At 41.4% G+C, this 21,516-nt stretch overlaps 1 protein-coding gene across 7 annotated transcripts in view; it reads right to left on the reverse strand.

Moving 5' to 3' along the window:
• FRMPD4 (FERM and PDZ domain containing 4) overlaps window positions 1-21,516 on the reverse strand; it is a 542,135-nt gene that overhangs the window by 211,193 nt on the left and 309,426 nt on the right. Inside the window, exon 1 of one of the 7 annotated variants that reach the window (XM_067722358.1) lies at window positions 2,784-3,436. The exons of the other annotated variants lie outside the window; for them this stretch is intronic. Within the exon in view, the coding sequence (XP_067578459.1) occupies window positions 2,784-2,809 (26 nt within the window). The 5' untranslated portion in view covers window positions 2,810-3,436. Of the gene's footprint in view, window positions 1-2,783; window positions 3,437-21,516 lie in introns of those variants that run through there. 7 annotated transcript variants of the gene reach the window in all.

Here is a 21,516-nt window from a genome sequence, read left to right on the forward strand (position 1 = left end):
AAACCTGTGAGGTGTCACCTTACAACATAGTAGTGCTAGACTTTTGGCTGAAACTCAACACACCGTCTCCATTTCTCAAAAGTAAACAGATAATTTTTCCTGATGGCTCATAAACTACAATTTTATTTTAATCTATTTTGAAAAGTCAGACTGGGTCCATGTGAGCTGTGGACCAGCTACTTCTCATGTGAGAATGAAGCCCTAACATTTGGACAATTTCCCAGCACGGAGCCTGGTCCAACAGGAAAAAGCAGTTAAAATGTCAATCAGAGTGGTCTGCTGCTAAAATGTGAAGGAACAATTGTTAGGAGATAAACACTTTTTTTAGGAGACACCACATAAAGCTATACAAAATGTGAGTTTCATTCGTTGAGGCCTTCAGCCTGAGATGAAATGCAGTCTTCAGCCGTAAAGGGATACGATGTTGGAAATCTGATTAACAAGCTATATTGCACAGCACAAGTTGGCCAGGGACAATGGACCGCGTGTTGGAGGTAAAACTCTCGTAGATACTTGAACTGGCCAAGGTCTGTGGGTACTGCTTTCTCTTTACCTCCCAGAACATAGCGATGGTAAGACTACAAGTCTGCACACTGATATTTCCAACTGCCTTAGGGCTGCATCATGAATATTTCTGAGTGAGCAAGCAATCGAGCATGCATCCCTGTAGCAGGCGCACGTAAAAGTTTCCATAGCAACACACACACATAGATGCACACACATAATTCTCCCCATTTTTGGAGACAAATACAGGAAGAGAGAGAAGATGGAACTAACTAGAACCCTCCAGAAATGAGGTGGTTCAAATACATCCACACTTCTAAAAAACATTTCGATGCTCCTTAAATGGACCCTACCTTCCCCCAAATGCCGACTGAGTCATCTCTTGCTCAACTCCAGCCATTCTTTCCTACCTATTCCTTTAGGAAGAAGGCAACAGCTCTGCACATTGATCTGGCCCTCACGGTCCACCCCCCTAAGCATGGTCCTCAGGCACTCGCAAAAGTCTGGGTTCGCTGCGTCCCTCGCTAACAGGGGTTCTTGCTCTTTTCTTGCTTCCTTCCCCTGTGATGTGAAGACTGCAGGGATTCAGAAATGCAAGTTCTTTTGACTCTCGCGAAGTTCTAAAGAAACCAACGTGTTTTCAGAGATCACAGAAGAGGGGTGGAAGAACAGATCACAGGAAGAAAACTTTTGGGAAAGATGGAAATTAAAAAGAAGAATTGGAAGATCTCAGTTAGCCCTGCTGAGTGAAGACCAGGGCTGCATTTGGAGAGACAAAAGAGGTTCTAATCACACGCTGTAGAAGTATGATCCTTATCATTTTTTTCATTGTTTAGTCTCACAGGCATTTCTGAGAACACAAACCCAAAAGCCTTATTCTCAGGGGAAAAAAGGGTTCTATTCTCACTCCTAATTCTCCACTTGTATGAATGAGATTTGTATTGATAAATCCCCAAATATTCAGCCTGGATGTAGGCTTTTACCATTCTTGCCTCCCTGACATCCACCTCTTCTAACTGGGACCACCATCTCTTTCAGGAATAAAAAGTCAAAAAGTCCCACAGGGCTTCCCTGGTGGCAGAGTGGTTGAGAGTCCGCCTGCCGATGCAGGGGACATGGGTTCGTGCCCCGGTCCGGGAAGATCCCACATGCCGCGGAGCGGCTGGGCCCGTGAGCCATGGCCGCTGAGCCTGCGCGTCCGGAGCCTGTGCTCCGCAACGGGAGAGGCCACAACAGTGAGACCGCGTACCGCAAAAAACCCCACAAAGTCCCACAGAAAATCTAATTTCAAAATGTTTTATAGATTCCTAAAACCTTTTAGGAAGAAAATGCAACTGTCTACTGGCCTTTCTCCAGGGAAAGCACGAGGGCAGGGAAGCTGATGGCTCAACCCAGGCATGGGACCCAGGGTTTCCATCTAACAGCAAAAGATATCCATACTCTGTATGCTTTTTCTCATTTCAAATAGATGTGGCAGGAATGATTTATCGTCAGAAGTTGTTCCTTACACTAAATATTTCTTTCTTTATTTTGGCTTGCTCTCAACAGTTACACAACCCGCCATAATCACGTATTCTAGGCACTGCATTTATTACTCAATCTATCCCTTCATTTAAGCTTAAAGCTCACAACTCTGCCAAGCAAATGCTTATTAAAACTTAGGTCTTCAAATATCAGAAGTACAGCATCAAAGATGATTCAAGTGAACTTAGAAAACCTAACTGAAATCCAACAGAACATTTGTTTTGAGGCACAGAGGGCATTGAAAAGCTGTGTGTTGGGACATTCATTTTAGGGTTTGGGAAGGCTTCTTTCTCGAATGTTTTACAATAAAATCCAACCACCCCTCTGTTTTCTGTCACCAAGACTTTCAGCCCTTAGTACAGCTGAGCTGGGAGCCATGTGGCCATCAGGACACGAACCCCCAAGCAAAATACAATCAGGGACCATTTCCCTACATCCTTCCCTTCAATCATCAATTCTAAGAGTAGAAATTCTTCCAAGCTTGGAATTATATATTTGTTCCAAATCAACCACTTTTTGCTACTCCTCTGCTCATCCATTAGAGTTGGTGGATGAACGAAAGCTGGAAAACCTTAGAAAGGCAGAAAGAAAGTTAGAGTATGTGACAGAGTCCTTCTAACCCTAGATTCCTTAGGTTCTGTCTTCTGTTTTTTTCAGAGGCAATCACTTAAAAGAAATGCTGTCCATATAGACTCAAAATACTTACTACTGGGAAATAGACAGTACACTTAATGACGTAAGTGGTTATGACTTACAGTTGAGGATGTGGTGAAGAGATCATTGGCGGGAGACTCTCATCTGGGGTGATGTTAGAGAAGGGAGCTCCATTTCCTGAATTTCATCTTCACTTTTCGTTTTGGGCCCATTGCTTTGCAATGACAACCTCTATTTTTGGTCCCGGTACAGCACTGTGGCCCCAACGCACCCGTCATTCTTTTTTTTTTTTTAATTATTAATTTTATTAAATCTTAAGTACACATCTTTTTTTTCTTGGCTGCGTTGGGTCTTTGTTGCTGCGTGCGGGCTTTCTTTAGTTGTGGCGAGCGGGGGCTACTCTTTGTTGCGGTGCGCGGGCTTCTCATTACGGTGGCTTCTTCTGTTGCGGAGCACAGGCTCTAGGCGTGCGGACTTCAGTAGTTGCAGCACGCGGGCTCAGGAGTTGTGGCTCACGGGCTCTAGAGCGCAGGCTCAGTAGTTGTGGCACACGGGCTTAGTTGCTCTGTGGCATGTGGGATCTTCCCGGACCAGGGCTCGAAACTGTGTCCCCTACACTGGCAGGTGGATTCTTAACCACTGCGCCACCAGGGAAGCCCACACCTGTCATTCTCTTACAATTCAATTCTAAAATGTCTCTTAATTAGATTACGGAGTAGTTACAGTTTTGTACATAATTACTGATCAGGAACATCTAAAGTAACATCAAATGGCAAATGTTCTCTCAGGAGACATTCAGCTCCGTGGAGCTTGCCCTTGCTGTCAGGTTACAGACATTATTTACAAGACATTGGCTGGAGGGGGGCCCCTGTGAGCTCTGTCCCTTTGTGTCTACTGGGGGTTCCTACTGGGTTAAATTCTCTGTCGACTGTTGGGGCACAGTTGTACACATGTACACACACACATACACACCCCTAACTTTTGAAATTGAAATGTCTGGGATATACAGAACTTTCTGGATGATGGGAAAGGGACAATAGCGAAGCTTTCTTGTTGATCAAAGGAAAACAAATATTAGCGGGTGAGAAAAAGCTAATCCTTGCGGGGTACCAGCACTGTAGCAGCTGCTTTTGATACGTCCTCGTTGGCCAACATGTGCTTGTGGTGTAGTTATAGGGGGAGTTCGATGTCCACCAGTGGTCTCTCTTCAAGGGTCCTGGTTGAGTGGTCTCCCAGTTTTCTGTATCAGAGATTTCTTTTAAGTTGCTTAGATGCAGTCCAGGTGCTGCAGGGGCAAACTCTTCACCTATAGGAAGGGGTCAGTGAATAAATATTCCAGCTTCCATCCATCAGGACAAGGTGGGGCTAAGTTCTACACCAGGCGTAAGCACACTCTGTCAGTACTGAGCTAGACATTGTTAGGTACTTTTAGCTCTTTTAGGCTGTGTGGTCTCTGTCACGAATACTCAACTCTGCCCTTGTAGCACAAAAGCAGCCATAGCTAATAAGTAAACAAATAAGTGGGGCTGCGTGCCCATAAGACTTTATTTACAAAAACAGGCCAGGTCTGGCCCACAGGATATAATTTGTTGACCTCTGTTCTACATGAAGTTTTAGAAATTCACCAGTGTGTCTGAGCCCCAGATGCCCACACTGCAAACCTAATGCTCTGTTTTGCTTGCTTTTCTCATTCTTCCCACTTCCTCCAAACACCTCCCAAATAAACGACCTGCCCTCACATCCTTATCTGATGTAGCAGGCCCAGGCACCGCTCGACGTCTTTTGACAACAGTCACGAAGGAAGCACGCGTGATAAAATGTGATTGTTGTACAGTGGCTGCGGTGCCTGGGCAGAAACGGGCGCTTACTGGACGATGCAATAAAGATAAGGCAGCAAGTTCAGGGCGTGTGTTTACTCTAGTATTGGAATAAATTGTATCATCTTCATATTCCGTGTCTCATCATCATCATTTATTTAATGATGGCAAAGGAACACATTTGGCTCATGAAGGGCTACAGACTAGGAAGTAGAGCGCTACCAGGTAAATAAGTGCTGGCGAAAGAGTCCTCGAGCTGACTGCAGGCCGTGTGCTTGTCAAGCAGTCCTTCCAGAAAACTCTGCGAAGAGCTGGTCTATACACACTCTCAGGATTTAGTGAGCAGTAATGAGAGGGGGCTGAAAACAAGGAAGTCAGGAAACGGCAGCCTCAGGAGGCCTCTTAATGGTTTGTCTGATCTTTTTCTCAGTTCATCAAATTCTTAGAGAGAATTCATTTTTTTTTGCCTGTTGATTATGGATGGAGGGTGCTTTGGGGTTTGGCACTACCTAACCTCTTTTGGTTTACAATAATAGCAACAGAGAAAATACACTACTCTTCCTCTGAGAACTGTTAGATATGGTCTCAACTTCAATTTGATTTTCTAATAGACGTACACTTAAGTAAAATGTTTCACTCACTGAAACCCAGATATGACTGAGTGCACTGAGAAAACTCCACTTTAAGAGAGTGCCTTTGTCTGTTTAGGTTTATTGAATGATAGGAATATGGAAAGTGGGCAAATATTTGACTATGTTCCTGAACGGCATTAAAGGATCTGTAACTGTAGCAAGTTGGTCATGATGAGTTTAATCCTATGGTCAAATATAAGGATCTCAACGAGAGCAGGGTCCATAAATTCTCTAAAGGTTCAGTATTTCAGTTTCTGCATGAAACAACAAAAAAAATATGATATCCGTTCTCATCGCTTCTTCTCTATGAAAACAACCACCTGGTTCAAATTTCATGGCTGATAGGGCTATATTGCTTTGAATTTACTTCTAATTCTTCTAATGTTTCTTTCTTGCATTTATTCATTCATTCTTAAACAGATTATCTATTATCTACAAAATATGGGGAAGTGGTTTGGACATTGTATTCCTTATCCTTCTCTATGGGCAGACTTATCTCCTTGCCCCAGTGGAGTCAGGCTTGGACAAATGACTTGCTCTGGTCAATGAAATATAAGTAGAAGTGACAAAACACTTCCTAGTAAAACTGTGTAACCATCATCAGGTGGTTCTACCTTCCTTCTGTTTTCTTTTAGCTGATTCCCAAAATGAAGGTAGCATGGTAGAAAGCCAGAGATGATCCACAATGTCTTGGATGTGAGTGAGAAACAATCTTAGTTTTTATAAGTCAATGAGACTTTGGGTTTTTTTTGTTACCATGGCATAATTTCACAAAAGATGACAGTTACAGGGTTTCAAAGATGAAAGAGACATGTATCTTATATACAAAATGGTTTAGTAAAAGTTATACAATAAAGAGATCTGTTGTATGCGGTGAGAGTTAAGGGCACAAGTTTTGGAGTCAGACAGCCCAGGTTGGAAATATACCTCTCCCATACAAGTTGGGCTAACTTTCACGAGTTATTTCACCTCTCGCAGCCTCAGAAATGCAGTTCTTAATTTGCTGGGTTGTATGAGGAATGGCTGACATAATATACCACATGTACAGCACAAGACACAATAGTTTGCACAGGGGAAGTGCTCCGTCCAAGTTATGAACCATTCAAAGCTATTTAAGGGAACCCATCATGGTCTTGTGTCCTTTCATGAGATAAATTTTACCGCTTATTACTTCCAGTAAATGACCTTGTAGTAAGTGTTAATCAAATAATAAGACAATGTGTAGAATGTTACAGAGTTTATAAATATTTTTCACTTCACAAACTTCTCCTGTGGCCTTGCATCAACGCAGTGAGATCGGCAGGCTAATGATACTTCACTGAAAAGACAGGGGAATTGTGGCTTCTTGAAGTTTGGTCCAATAGGCAGAGCTGACAGGAAAATCTGACATCTTAACTCCAAATCCTATGCTTTCTTTCATCTCACTGAATCTTACTGTCTCTGAAAAAGGAGGCCTTGCATTATACTGGATGGATCAAGTCAGAGTGAGGGATAAGAATGTATCCCCCATAATCAGCAGCAAAGCTCAACATCTAAGTTCTATTAGAAACCCTCACTGATGCGTCTAGAAAATAACTCCTCATGTGGGCTTGCTTCTCTCTTTTGATTGTTGTAAACCTATGTTGGCAGAACTGGTCTTGATAATCAAAAGGTCATTTTCCTTTGCAAAATCTCCCTCCAGCCATTCTTTGACATTTAATTTGCTGTAGTCCCTGATCATGTGATTATTCTTAATTGCAATGTGGAATCTTACAGTATTGTGGAGTTCATCCAGAAATCTCATTGTTTTCAATACACACATGACTTTTAGAAGAGATCAGAGCAAGAAATGTCTTCTTAAGCATAGAAAATAGGAACTTTTTTTTGGCATGCAGATGTTTTTCTCTAAAAATATATTATCCTAACCCTCCAAGGTCTTACTGGATTCTGAAAAATCAAAGCTTACAGATACATCACTGAAATCGTAGAGACAAGAGAAGCTTGTTGATGGATTCACGGCTGTAAACACAACTTGTCTAGAATGTTAGTATTCACACAGAAACGCACGCATCTAAAACCGAACTTTTATTGGGTTGGCCAAGAAGTTCCTTCAGTTTTTTTTAATATTAATTATTTATTTTTATTTATCTATTTTGGCTGTGCCAGGTCTTAGTTGTGGCATGCGGGATCTTCGTTGCGGCATGCATGCGGGATCTAGTTCCCAACCAGGTATCGAATCTGGGCCCTCTGCATTGGGGGCACAGTCTTACCCACTGGAAAACCAGAGAAGTCCCTCCTTTGGTTTTTAAATAAATATAAAAGATACGTTTTTCATTTTCACCAAGAACTTTACAGAACAACGTATTCACCGTTTTGTTCCACTACCTTCTGCCATTTTTCAGGCAACTTCATAATTCCATCTTCCCAAAACGTTTTATCTTTTTGAGCAAAGAACTGTTCCAGGTGCCTTTTACAGTCTTCCAGGGAATTGAAATTTTTTCCATTAAGAGAATTTTGTAAAGACCGAAATAAATGGAAGTCCGAAGGTGCAATGTTTGGTGAATACGGCAGATGAATCAGACCTTCCCAGCCGAGCTGTAACAGTTTTTTGCCTGGTCATCAAAGAAACATGCGGTCTTGCGTTATCCTGATGGAAAATTATGCATTTTCTGTTGACTAATTCCAGATGCTTTTCGTCGAGTGCCACTTTCAGCTGGTCTAAGTGGGAACAGTACTTGTTGGAATTAATCGTTTGGTTTTCCGGAAGGAGCTCATAATAGAGGACAACCTTCCAATCCCACCATACACAAAACATCACCTTCTTCGGATGAAGACCCACCTTTGGTGTGGTTGGCGGTGGTTCATTTCGCTTGCCCCACGATCTCTTCCGTTCCACATTGTTGTACAGTATCCACTTTTCATTGCTTATCACAATTTGTTTTTAAAACGGAACATTTTCATTATGTTGAAGTAGAGAATCGCATGCGGAAATATGGTCAAGGTTTTTTTCGCTTAACTTATGTGGAACCCAGACATCAAAGCGATGAACATAACCAAGCTGGTTCAAATGATTTTCAAAGCTTGATTTGGATATTTTGAGTATGTTGGCTATCTCCTGTGTGGTATAACGTTGATTGTTCTCATTTAATGTCTCAATTTGATTGCTACCAGCTTCAACTGGTCTACCTGACCGTGGAGCATTATCCAGCGAGAAATCTCCAGCACAAAACTTTGCAAAACACTTTGGACACGTTCTGTCAGTCATAGCAGCTTCTCTATACACTGCACAAATCTTTTTTTTTGTGTGTGTGTTTCAGTTGCATTTTAACCTTCCTTGAAATAATACAGCATAATATGCCAAAAATGTTGCTTTCTTTCTTCCATCTTCAATATTAAAATGGCTACACAGAAATTCACCAATTTTGATAAGTCTTTTTTTAAATGCACGCTGATATGACAGCTGTCACAATACAATCTAAAAAAATTGTTTCGAATGAACTTAAAGACAACTAAGTGCTACTGGAGCCATCTTACAGAAGAAACTGCACAACCCTTTTGGCCCACCCAATAGCTAAGCCAATACTAATATATATTTTGAACTTAAGATTTAATGAATTACTGTACTTTTGCTTTTTTGAAAAAAACTTTCCTGAACAAGTACAAATTGGTTCACAACCAAAGCATTCCTATGCCATATTTATTTCAGCTGTATTTTCCAAGTAGAATATGCATCAATAAAAATCCTTCATGATAATACTGAGGAATAAAATTTGAACAGTAATTTAATGGTTTAGTATGTCAATATGTTGGCCTGAGGAACTGTGCAACATTCAAGTAAAAGTCAGAGGTTCACTGTTGGACAATAAAACCATAATCCACACGGATCAGTGAAGCGCTTGTTCTATATGAGAAACCACAATTCTGCTGAATTTGCAGACGCTGTTATCCCTAAGCTTCAAAAGTAACAACGTAATCAAAAAATGGGCAGAAGACCTAAATAGACATTTCTCTAAAGAAGACATACAGATGGCCATCAGGCACATGAAAAAATACTCAACATCGCTAACTAGTAGAGAAATGCAAATCAAAACTATGAGATTTCACCTCACACCAGTCAGAATGGCCATCAACAAAAACTCTACAAACAATAAAAGCTAGAGAGGGTGTGGAGAAAAGGGAGCCCTCCTAAACTGTCAGTGGGAATGTAAATTGGTACAGCCACTATGGAGGAACATATGGAGGTTCCTTAAACTAAAATTAGAGCTATCATATGATCCAGCAATCCCACTCCTGGGCATGTATGTGGAGAAAACCATGGTTTGAAAGGATATATGCACCCCTATGTTCACTGTAGCGCTGTTTACAACAGCCAAGAGATGGAAGGAACCTAAACGTCTATCGACAGATAAATGGATAAAGAAGATGTGGTACATATATATAATGTAATATTACACAGCCATTAAAAAGAATGAAATAATGCCATTTTCAGCAACGTGGATGGCCCTGGAGATTATCATATTAAGTGAAGTAAGTCAGAGGGAGAAAGACAAATATCATATGATATGGCTTATATGCAGAATCTTAAAAAATGATACAAATGAACTTATTTACAAAACAGAAACAGACTCACAGACTTAGAAAACAAACTTATGGTTACCAAAGGGGGAAGGTGGCAGGAAGGGATAAATTGGGAGTTTGAGACTGACATATACACACTACTATACATAAAATAGGTAACTGACAAGGACCCACAGTATAGTACAGGGAACTCTACTCAATTTCTGTAATAACCTAAATGGGAAAAGAATTCGAAAAAGAATAGATATGTGTATATGTATAACTGAATCACTTTGCTGTACAACTGAAACTAACACAACATTATAAATCAACTATAGTCCAATATAAAATAAAAATTTTTTTAAAGTAGTGTACAAAACATTAGAAAAAACGAAACAAACCAAAAAAAAAACATCTTGTGTTCTCACCATACACACACACACACACACACACATGCCCATAGGTAACCATGTGAGGTGGTGGATATGTTAAGTAGCTTGATTGTAGTAATGATTCCACAATGTATACATGTATCGAATCATCACATTGCACATGTTAAATATATACAATTTTTAACGGTCAATTATACCTAAATAAAGCTGGAAAAATTTTAAAAACAGAAAAAAAAAGAACTAATTCTGAGGCCCTATTGTTACCTGTTTGCTTCCACCAACAAAATCAATGAATACTTCCTCAGAATTACTACGGAAGATGTTGCTGCTTTTAAGAAGACATCACAAGGGGCATTTTTTTCTCATTAAATACCTTAAGTAAATTATTAACTTCAAAAGTAAACAAAAACAAATCCAAAACCAAACCAAACCAAAACAAAACAAAAAACAACCTTGCCATTCTATCATGAACACAGACCTTCTATTGCTACTTTGTTTTACAAGTATATCTCCTTCTTAAGAAATAGAACATCTTACTGGTTTGGACGTTTGCCAAGGCCTAATTCTCTCCATCATTTGCTTAGTTTGTTCTACCCACTGTAGGGAGTTTTCAAAAAAAGCATGGGAGGTAAACACAAGATCTTATAATGGGCAAGAAAACTCAACATCACCATTGACCTGTTTCTCTATGACTCGACTCGAAGCAACGACAAATACGTGTTTGGGTTTTTTTAAAGAAAATGAGAGGCACATTATACAATTACATTTTTTGAACATTCTACTCCACTTTCTGTAGTCCAAATCAAAAGCAGTGGGCTTCCCTGGTGGCGCAGTGGTTGAGAGTCCGCCTGCCACTGCAGGGGACACGGGTTCGTGCCCTGGTCCGGGAAGATCCCACATGCCGCGGAGCGGCCGGGCCCGTGAGCCATGGCCGCTGACCCTGCGCGTCCGGAGCCTGTGCTCCGCAACGGGAGAGGCCACAACAGTGAGAGGCCCGCATACCGCAAAAAAACAAAAACAAAAGCAAACAAAAAGCAGCGACAATTACGTCCTTACTGGGCTGGAAGCCAAGCCTTGCCACTCAGAGTTCCAGGATCGCAGCCATCAAGCATTCATCACGTCTGACCAGACAGTCTGGGCAACTCGCAAGGCAGTTTTGAGGTGGTAATTCACCAAACTACAGGAAGCCCTCACAGCAGTGCGTTTCTAGAACTCTCAATTTTAGCCTCATCAGTGGTAATTTACAAGTGATTTAATGGTGCTGAATCATGGGCCTGCTTCAACATTTATGAGTAGACATAAAAAGTTATGACAATTTCACAGTAGAAAATGAATATTAATATTAAAAATAGGCTTGACTTTTAACTGATATTCCATTTCTGAGATTTTTTTTTTTCTTTTTTGGGGCATACTTCCTTAAAAGCCAGGCATGAGGGAGAGAGATGAGAATGGCAGACACAGAACAGTTCAGGGCACTGACGACGAAGACCAGTGCCCTGTTGGGAAATGGGTGTTTTCCAGTTAAAACAGCTGTTTCTGCCAATTACGGCAAAGTTTCTTAATCACTTGTCCTTTTTCTCTTCATCTAATAGTTAAAAAAAAAAATATGTCAAGAGGGGTGGGATAGGGAGGGTGGGAGGTAGACCCAAGAGGGAGGGGATATGGGGATATATGTATACGTATAGCTGATTCGCTTTGTTATACAGCAGAAACTAACAATACTGTAAAGCAATTATACTCCAATAAAGTTGTTAAAAAAATTGTCAAGATAGTACTTATGGCCATGAATATGTTGCAGATATTGAACAAAAGTTATCTCACAAATCATAATGCAGTGCATGACAAAGTAGATATACATCTAACTCCATCTGTATATCATGTTAAAGTTATATAAAATTATTCTTGAAAAAAGTGTTAAAATTGCCACTCACTGAGGAACAATAATTTAAATGGGAGGTTTAAAGTCAGAAATAAGCTATTTGTATTTGTTCTGTAAAGATAAAGACCTTCTCTGGTTTAGGGTCATCTTTTCAGATACAGAAGTCCTTGTTGGTCTTGGTTTTGCAATTTGGGTGCTAGCTTTGCTTGACCTAATTATCTCTGTAGACAAGGTAAGAGGACTCAGCAGAGAAGAGAACACTTTACTGAGTGAATTATGTGACATCAGTTTGACAGAGTTCACATAGTGTCTCATGATATAATGGTTGGAGGACGGTAGAGGCTAGTGAGAAAAGAGAAGAAAAATAATGTCTTGACAAAAAATTTCAAGGATGGTATGGGAAATGGATCCAGAAAAAATAAGACATTAACTAGTAAAGGCCAAACACTGAAAAAAAAAAAGGGAGAAGTTACTCAATTATGGCAAGAGTTGTTATTCAGATAAGAATGGAAAAGAGGAAAATAAATTCCTACACACACACACACACACACACACACACACACACACACACACACACACCACTGAGGGTATTTATAGTGGGAAGCTACAAGGAATACAGAAACTGAAAAAAGGATTTTACAACGTAAACTAAGAACTGACTGTGAGAACGGTCTGAAACTTTAGAGAGAAATACAAATATATTACATATTTAAATACACATTTTCCTGGTTTTTGTCCTGTGAGCATATTTTTATATACACGGTAATAGGTCATCAGTCAAAATGTACAATACTTGCCTTCAAGGCCACACCCTGTGAAAATCCCCTTTGCCTCCTTTCACAATTCATCAGGTGGAAAAATTGTCTCATGGAAAGATAAAATGAGGGAACCAAGGAAAGATCGAAGGAGGTTCTTAAACCATTTACAAACACAATCTGAAAAAGTGGGAAGTGCCATTAGTTATTTATTTTTTGAGGGGCGGAGGTTCTACTGTTCTCAACACTATGAAGGAAAGGTGGCAAAACTCCTAGTCTCTCTGGATCAGGGTGGACTAACGACTCTGACACTCAATTACAATATGGGGGCGGAGTTCCTCTCCAACAAGCAATCCTCTGGACACCAGCTGGGTGTTCTACAATTCAACTCAATTCTGACACTATCTACCCAAAGACAGCATTAGATCCCACAGTTTAAGAGCTCCGCCCCACCAGCCTGCTCATCCTATCCCCATTTCAGACGCCAGACAGAAGTCCAGGTTGACACCTGGGCTTCTGATGGACTAGCTGGAGATTGGAAGTTCCAATGACCCTGCCTTTAGGTTTAACTAATTTGTTAGAGTGGCTTACAGAACTCAGAGAAACATTTTACTTACCAAATCACCAGTTCGTTATAAAAGGATATAACTCAGGAACAGACAGACGGAAGAGGTGCGAAGGGCAAGGCCTGGGGAAAGGGCACGGAGCTTCATTGCTCTCCTGAGCGCCCCACTCTCAGAGCAACTGCATGTGTTCACCAACCTGGAAGCCCTCTGAACCCTGTCTGTTAGGGTTTTTGTGGAGGCTTCATTGATCACAAGCATGATTGATCACCTCATTCTCATTGGCCATTAGCAATCGATTCAACCTCCAGCCCCTCGCCTCTCCCTGGTGGAGGGGCTGGAGGTGGGACTGAAACTTCCAACCCTCTAATCACAGGTCAGTTCCCCTGGCATCCAGCCCCCAGCCCTAGGAACCTCACCTACATTCACCTTATGAACTTAACGAGACATCTTTAGTACTCTCATCCTCAAGGGTTTTAGGAGCTCCCTGCCAGAAACTGGGACTAAGACCAAATCTGTCTTTCTTATTATCCATCACAACATCATAGTAGGTTTTACTGAAAAGAGTAAATTTGAGCAAAGGCTTGAAGAGCAGGAAAGAGCAGAAGCCATTCAGGCCCAGTGGAGCAGCCAGGGCACAGATCCTAAGGCAGAGGCCTGCTTGGCAAGTTCAAGGTTAGTGTGTCTGAAATGAACTGAGCAGTAGCTGATGTGACAGGCCAGCTTCTGCAGGGCCCTGTCGATTATTCAATGTAAGGACTTTATCTTTGCTGCAGGTGAGGTGGGGAGCCACTGGCTGAATGTGCTCTTTGGATTTTACACCTCTCCTTTACTTGGATAAATTTCACAGCAAACCAAACCAAAAGCAGATAAACCAAAAATCCAGAAGGCAGATATTTTCATTGATTTTGTGGTAATTATTCGGGGCAAAGAAAGCCTCCCTCAAACATCCTATCTCGATTTCACGGAGTGTTACTTATTTGGGGGAAAGCACAGCAGATTCTGCTAGCTGCTCCCCAACTGCTACCTTCTCTTTGACCTCAGTAAACCAATCCCGCTTTCATGCAGTGTCCGTGTGTGCAGCTAGAAGACTACCTTTCCAGTTGTAGAACTTGGTGAGGCCGTGTGGTTCAGTTTGGGTTAATGGGATTGCAGTGAAAGAATTGAGTGGGACTTTATGAAACCTGCTTAAAGCTGGGAGATGCATCCCTTTGGTACTTCTTTACTCCTTTCTCCATCCTCCTTTTCCTACTCTCTGGAATGCAGAGGTCAATGCTGTGGGTTCAGAGGCCATCTCAGAACATAAGGTGACCAAGAGATTGGAAACACTTCAATACAATGGCAGAATGAAAAGTAGAAGGGGCAGAGGGACCTTTGGTGACTGCAGCGTCTATTCAAGCCTTTTCTCCCAAACTTCAGACTTCTTTTACAGGAGATGTAAACTTCTATGTTTTAAAACTACTATCTTACAATTATTAATATTATGATTGTGATCATTTTCTATTACATGTAATGGAACCTAACCTTAACAGAGAGAGTTAGGGTGTTTTAGTCATAGGTCTTTTCCTCCAACAGCTTTCTAAATATATATATATATTTTTTACATCTTTATTGGAGTATAACTGCTTTACAATGGTGTGTTAGTTTCTGCTTTATAACAAAGTGAATCAGTTATACATATACATATGTCCCCATATCTCTTCCCTCTTGCGTCTCCCTCCCTCCCACCCTCCCTATCCCACCCCTCTAGGTGGTCACAAAGCACCGAGCTGATCTCCCTGTGCTATGCGGCTGCTTCCCACTAGCTAGCTATTTTACGTTTGGTAGTATATATATGTCCATGCCACTCTCTCACTTTGTCCCAGCTAACCCTTCCCCCTCCCTGTGTCCTCAAGTCCATTCTCTAGTAGGTCTGCATCTTTATTCCCATCTTGCCCCTAGGTTCTTCATGACCATTTTTTTTTTAGATTCCATATATATATGTTAGCATACGGTATTTGTTTTTTTCTTTCTGACTTACTTCACTCTGTATGACAGGCTCTAGGCCCATCCACCTCACTACAAATAACTCAATTTCGTTTCATTTTATGGCTGAGTAATATTCCATTGTATATATGTGCCACATCTTCTTCTTCTTCTTTTTTTTTTTTTTGCTGTACGCGGGCCTCTCACTGTTGTGGCCTCTCCCGTTGCGGAGCACAGGCTCCGGACGCGCAGGCTCAGCGGCCATGGCTCACGGGCCCAGCCGCTCCGCGGCATGTGGGATCCTCCCGGACTGGGGCACGAACCCGTGTCCCCTGCATCGGCAGGCGGACTCTCAACCACTGCGCCACCAGGGAAGCCCCACATCTTCTTTATTCATTCATCTGTTGATGGACACTTAGGTTGCTTCCATGTCCTGGCTGTTGTAAATAGAGCTGCAATGAACATTTTGGTACATGACTCTTTGTGAATTATGGTTTTCTCAGGGTATATGCCCAGTAGTGGGATTGCTGGGTCATATGGTAGTTCTATTTTTAGTTTTATAAGGAACCTCCATACTGTTCTCCATAGTGGCTGTATCAATTTACATTCCCACCAACAGTGCAAGAGGGTTCCCTTTTAAAACATCACTCTTTGGCTTTTAAATAATACATCCCTCTCCCCTCCCCCTAAATACGCACCGTGCCAACTACAAATTGGCACTCACCATCTACCTCTACAAGGAGTAAATCAAGAGCCCCTGCAGCTGCTGACCTTCAATACCCCCTGAAAGGAGTTTCTGGTGGAAATCAGGAATGAGGCATTCTTCGCTCTGGGAAAAACTGGCAGAACCAGTCTTCAGACAGTCAGATATTTTCAGGAGAAGATTTTATGGGCCCAATTCTTGCATTTCCTTGTATCTAGAAAAGCACTAAAATCCTTCACGATGATGTCTGCTCCTTGGGACGAGCAGTAACCTGCACGAGACTTGCAGCAACCTTCGGCAAAAAATATGTGCTTCATTGCACGTACTCCCCCTTCACCAAAACCCATATGTACTGACCTTCCCCCTAGCTCTTTGGAGTAGTTGCTCAGAGCTGTCTGAAATGCTGTCTTCCGGGCTATAGTCCTCATTGTGCCCCAAATGAAACTTAACTCACAACTCTCACATTGCACTGTTTTTTTCAGTCCACAACCACAAATTTAGAAAATCTCTTCACAGGGAAAAAGAGAGTCAGTTCAAACAAACAGCACTGCTTATAATTAAGGACATCTCGAGTAGTGGACCATGGAAGTAGGGTCCAAGACAAAGACTGGAGACTAATTAGCTGAAAGGACCATAGAAAGAGTGGTCCTCTCTATCTGCTGTACAGGATGCCTGCAGGATGGCTATAAAGATGGCTGGCTGAAATGAATGCACTAAGCAGAATCAGAAATTCCAACTGGAGGGACTTCCCTGGTGGTCCAGTGGTTAAGACTTCACCTTCCAATGCAGGGGGTGTGGGTTCGATCCCTGGTCAGGGAGACACGATCTCACATGCCTTACAGCCAAAAAACCAAAACATAAAACTGAAGCAATAGTGTAACAAATTCAGGAAAGACTTTAAAAGTGGTCCACATCAAAATCCTTTAAAAAAAAATCCAATTGGAGAAAAACACTATGTATTTCACCAAGTTAAGGGAGAATTACACAACGTAACATTCTTCTCATTTTCCTCCTCTTAAGACATATGCAAATGGGTTCAAGTTTTAGAATAACAGTAAATATATTATTGTGACAAGGATTAACTATGATGTAATATAAAGGACAAACTTATCTTCAGTTCACCCATGACACAAAGTAGGTGCTTAATAAATGTTCATTTGAGATTTCACCATTGTAGCCCCAATTCATGTCATCTGTGTCCCTTTTATTTCATTCGTCAAAAAAGATCAAATAAAATCTCCTGCTATTTTCACAGGGCTGTGAGAATCAGAGCAAATAATAGGTATGGAAGCCCTCTAAATAAACGAAAAACTTTTTTAATAGTAGTAGCATGATTTGTGTCAGTGCTATATTTTGCTGCATTAAGACAAATATTAATGTTCATTCTCCAGGTCTAGCCATTCTGATACTACGATTTCAACTACTAAGAAATGACAACATTATCTTTTATTTTGAAGGCACTTAGCTTCCAAAATAATGTCAGGTATATTACCATCTGAGATACAACAAGATTGAAATGTCGAGCAGCAAACTGGTTACTGTCACTGAACACTTAAGGGCAGCGAGGATCAAAGAGTTGGAGCAACTTGTCCAGTTCCCCAGCTGGGAAGTGAGGATGGAAGTTTTAGATGTGATTCTTCTGATGGCAAAATCCTGTATTAGTTTAATCCCATGGTCTTTCTCTCCAAACGATTTCTCAGAGAGGAGATGGATGGCCCACAATCAGTTTGGCTAAAAGAGCTTCTGAATTTCAAATAGCTAGGTCCACCCAGGGATCTCTGCATGTCTGAATAGTTCAGCCAGGTATGAAACAGTCAGAGAATTAATTCCTTTAAGTCTTATAGTCAGGGTGCCTGGCCAACAGAGACACAGCTTTCTGAAGCAAAGGTGGGATGTCCAAGCAGAGGGGAGGCTGACTCTAAACGGATTCACCGTGGAGGGGTCAGTGGGGTGCATACTGGACCAGTAGAACTACTCAATGGGAAAAGGCTGCTGCAAGATCAGATCTGGCTTCCCACACTCATTTTAATTTATTATTTTTTAAAATTTATTTTATTTTTGGCTGCGTTGGGTCTTTCCTGCTGCACGCAGGCTTTTTCTAGTTGTGGCGAGGGGGGCTACTCTGTTACAGCGCATGAGATTCTCATTGCGGTGGCTTCTCTTGTTGCAGAACATGGGCTCTAGGCTCACGGGCTTCACTAGTTGTGGTGTGCGGGCTCAGCAGTTGTGGCTCGCGGGCTCTAGAGCGCAGGCTCAGTAGTTGTGGCGCACGGGCCTAGTTGCTCTGTGGCACGTGGGATCTTCCCGGACCAGGGCTCAAACCAATGTCCCCTGCATTGGCAGGTGGATTCTTAACCACTGCGCCACCAGGGAAGCCCCTTCCCACACTCATTTTAAAAGGAGATGTTTAATCTTCAACGCATCACTTAACTTGAAATCAAACACATAAATGTTGAGCACACAAAATAGAAGCACCTTCACTTCACTACGCGCAACCTATGATCCCTGTATTTCCATGAAGACAGCAATGATTGCTATTAGTCTTTCTTGCATGAAAAACAAGCAAACCCATTTGTCTGGATAATTGAATATCTCCTAGGCATATGCAAGGAATATTATTTTCTTTCCAGCCAAAGATTTCTTAGCTCAGTCAATGGCATAAATAATAAAATTCTTAAGGACCAAAACTGTACTTCTTGGTTGAATTTGCCTATGTCCATATTGCACATTTTAGCAATGTTTATTTTTTAAAAAGGAGCTCATTTTATTTATTGAAATGTCTCTCAGCTAAAAATTAGGTAGTATTTTTTTTCCTTGTTTTCATGCAAATCCTGAGATCTTCTCATTGGCCAACAACATGAATTCCAAAGAATAAATTTCTGTTCTTCTCAGCTCTAAATGTACTTACACTTAAAACAGAGAACAAAGTTCTCAGCAATGCACAGATCATTTCATTTATCAGGGGCAGTTACTGTCAATTAAGATATTTTAAGAGAAGTCAGTTTTATTTGGAAACAACAAGACGTTTCCACTTTGATTAACGGAGTACACAAATACCCCATCATTCCCTAGACATGCACCGTCATGGATTTAGTGGATTCTAAAGAAATTCAAGCAATATTTGCTGCATGCAGTTAATTGTCATTCTATAAATACCACCTTTGTAAAACAAGGGCAGTTACCATCCATGACACCTAAGTACAAATGATGTTTCCCAGAAAAGGTGAAAGTAGAATTCTTGTTGAAAGGAAAGTTGTACAATGTGAAAGCAGACATTTGATGGCTATATTGCATTTAGTTTGATGAAATAAAATAGAAAAGAAACAGTGAAAATTAAGGGAACTCAGCGGACGGATGACGCTTATTTCTGTAGGTTGTTTTGATAACTGCAAATATGCAGTAGCCCCACATGTCACGCACTGTCTTTGTTCCTCACCCAATATTTGACCAGGAAACTGCGCAGACTACAATTCACATATTATCCCGCATGTTAGTTAACAGAACGGGGCCTTGGATCCATGACGGAATTAGGCTGTAAATGTTAGCTAATTGCTCGAGACCCAGAGAAATATGAAAAGTATAAGAAGCATTACCTCATCACACTGGAAAACACCATAAAACCCTGATACATTGGTTCCATCTGAACTTGGTTTCCCCCTTAACTCAGAAAAGTTGCAGGAGGGGACATGCTGCAACATTAAACAGACTCACAGACATGGAGAACAGACTTGTGGTTGCCCAGGGGGAGGTGGGTGGAGGAGGGATGGATTGGGAGTTGGGATGAGCAGATGCAAGCTATTATATACAGGATGGATAAACAACAAGGTCCTACTGTAGAGCACACGGAACTATAGTCACTAACCCGTGATAAACCATAATGGAAAAGAATATGAAAAAGAATGTATATACCTATGTATAACTGAGTCACTTTGCTGTACAGCAGAAATGAACACAACATTGTAAATCAACTATACTTCAATAAAATAAATGTTTAAAAAATAAAAATATAGAACTGGGGTGTTCATTTAGTAATTTTAAACCACAGGAGCCTAGTCCAGAGACTTCCTCAGATCTAGTCTTTGGCTGTTGCCCCAGTGTCATAGGCCCCAAGGGACCAGGCTGGCTTGGTGGCATTTCTCTGTTGGAGCGCTAGGGTCACGTTAGGAAGGAAAACTTCACAGGGCAGGACTGCCCATGCGGCTCAGCACACTTAGTATTCCTGCCCTCTCTCCACCAAACGCCACTAGTGCTCGCTGACATGGTGGCAGCCACATCACGCCCACAGACACTTCCGAATGTCCCGAAATGGGGCAGAACCGCCCCTGGGGAAGAACCACCTGAGCGCCTTCTTAATACCTACCATTGTGAGGTTCAGAAGCCAAAACGAAGGGCTTAGGGAGCCGGGACCCACTCTCTCCTATCAGTTTTAGCCTTGTTAATTATTTTCTTCCCACGCGAGGAATATCTATTCCCTATTCCAGGCACTCAATTCCAGATTCCCCCAAAATGTGCACCATGGACAATGTTTTGCAGCATTTCAATATTTTCAACATTGCACGTTGCTACCGATTAGTGAAATGCAAAATCCCTACAGTGGGTGGTGGCTAGCATTCAAAAAATAGAATAAAATAGCAAATAGAGTTCATCACACATACTAACAACAAATACTGTTTTGTTCAGTTTCGGTTGTTTTACAAAGATACAATGAAATGTATTGTAAAAGGTATTTCTGACTGTGAGTCTTGATCAAAAAGGACTAAAGCTACTGGTCTAGATAACCATCTCCTTTCTTATCTTATGATTTATCTCTCTCTCACACTCTCATCCTTGAGCTCACAGACCCAAGTCACATTAGCAGTAAGAAGCCCAATCCATTGAAGAAGGCTTGTGATAAAGCATTTTCATTTTTTCAAACGACATGCCATCAAACACAAGAACACATGAGATCGGTACATGCTTACCCTATGTGTTACAGTTTGAAAATCCTTTAAGCAAACCCTACGTATACTGCTAGAAAAGAGAACGGGAAATGCTCTGCCAGTCATCAAACACTTATAGATACATGCCATAGAATTTCTGGAGCTGTTGTCAAGACTAGAGATTGTATGTAAATGATGCTGGAAGGTATCTGACACATCACAGGCATTCAACCAATGATGTGATTGTTATTCGCGTATGTAGATTTGCATATCTTTTCTTTATTTCTGCCCTTGGAACTTTTTTTCGACTGGAGTTTACCCATTATTTTTGTTTGTTCTTACGTATTTTTTAAATCCCTCAAGTAGAGCAGGAGATAATCTCTAGGGTATCAAATGTCCTACATCAGCATTCTCAAACCCTAGCGTGCATTACAATCACCTGGAGGGCTTGTTACAACACATTTTCTGATTCAATAGATCTGGAGAGGGCCCCCCAATTTCTCACTGCCATCAGGTTCCCAGGTGATGCCGATGATGCCCCCCCAGGGGCCACCCTTAGGGAACTACTGCTCTACATGGACTTTCATGATAGCTAATGCAGTGGCCATTGCAACAGGACCAGCCAACCACATGTCATGCACCAGGAAAGCACTGGAAACAGCCGACCCAGCTT

The sequence above is a fragment of the Pseudorca crassidens genome, chromosome X, assembly GCF_039906515.1.
Source record: "Pseudorca crassidens isolate mPseCra1 chromosome X, mPseCra1.hap1, whole genome shotgun sequence".
In the NCBI taxonomy this organism is placed as follows: Eukaryota; Metazoa; Chordata; class Mammalia; order Artiodactyla; family Delphinidae; genus Pseudorca; species Pseudorca crassidens.